Below are 705 nucleotides of genomic sequence, written 5' to 3' on the forward strand. Positions count from 1 at the left end.
GTTGGATCCTCTCTATGTGGTGGTTCGGTTGGCCTGGCAGACATACTCTACAGCACTGGAACAATATGTATCATCCATCGTGTTTCCAGGTTGCATGATGCCGCACATGGTTGCATCAATGGGTCCGTTGGGCTCTCCGCTGTTCCACACGTCGACCGCCGCACGACCGTCCACCCAGGCTCGAGCGATGACTCCCACCCACTTGTAGTCTTTAGGGTCAAGAATTTGTTAACGGAGATGTGTACCCAGTTATTGAGTATATGTTTAATGATCAATATATTTGCTTAGATTCTTATTGTATCACCTGTCAACGCCTATTATGCACAATATCACACATTTGCAAAGCGCCAACCACCAGCATTCAAAACCTACTGCGAAGATTATTAGCGTAAAAGTGATTCTTGAGAGAGAAAAACTGCTCGGGGGTCGAAGCAACGAACAAATCGGCGCCGTAAGTGTAGCAGTCTTCCCGGGATTCGTTCCACCTCCTCTTGGTTAAGGACATGTAGATACAGCCCAAATCCTCCAGCATCGGAATGACAGCAAAGGGGGAGCTGCAGACTGAAGGTGACACAAAGTCCATTGAGGGGTTCAAGTGATTCAGTGTGTTTGATTTGCAAGGAAGTTCATTCGAACGACTGAAACTACTGAAACATGGTGAAACTGACCAATAAACAACATGAACCACAACTTTTCCTTCACGCT

The 705-nt window shown here is 46.7% G+C and overlaps 1 protein-coding gene across 1 annotated transcript in view; it reads right to left on the reverse strand.

Moving 5' to 3' along the window:
* Nucleotides 1-6: 6 nt before the first annotated feature.
* The window catches only part of LOC119594937, a gene marked incomplete at its 5' end in the record, with an annotated part of 1,470 nt that continues 771 nt past the window's right edge, over nucleotides 7-705 (reverse strand). The window contains 2 exon segments of the mRNA XM_037944007.1: nucleotides 7-209; nucleotides 373-561. Of these exon segments, the coding sequence (XP_037799935.1) occupies nucleotides 13-209; nucleotides 373-561 (386 nt within the window). The 3' untranslated portion in view covers nucleotides 7-12.

The sequence above is a fragment of the Penaeus monodon genome, chromosome 34 (genome assembly GCF_015228065.2).
Source record: "Penaeus monodon isolate SGIC_2016 chromosome 34, NSTDA_Pmon_1, whole genome shotgun sequence".
Lineage (NCBI taxonomy): Eukaryota > Metazoa > Arthropoda > Malacostraca > Decapoda > Penaeidae > Penaeus > Penaeus monodon.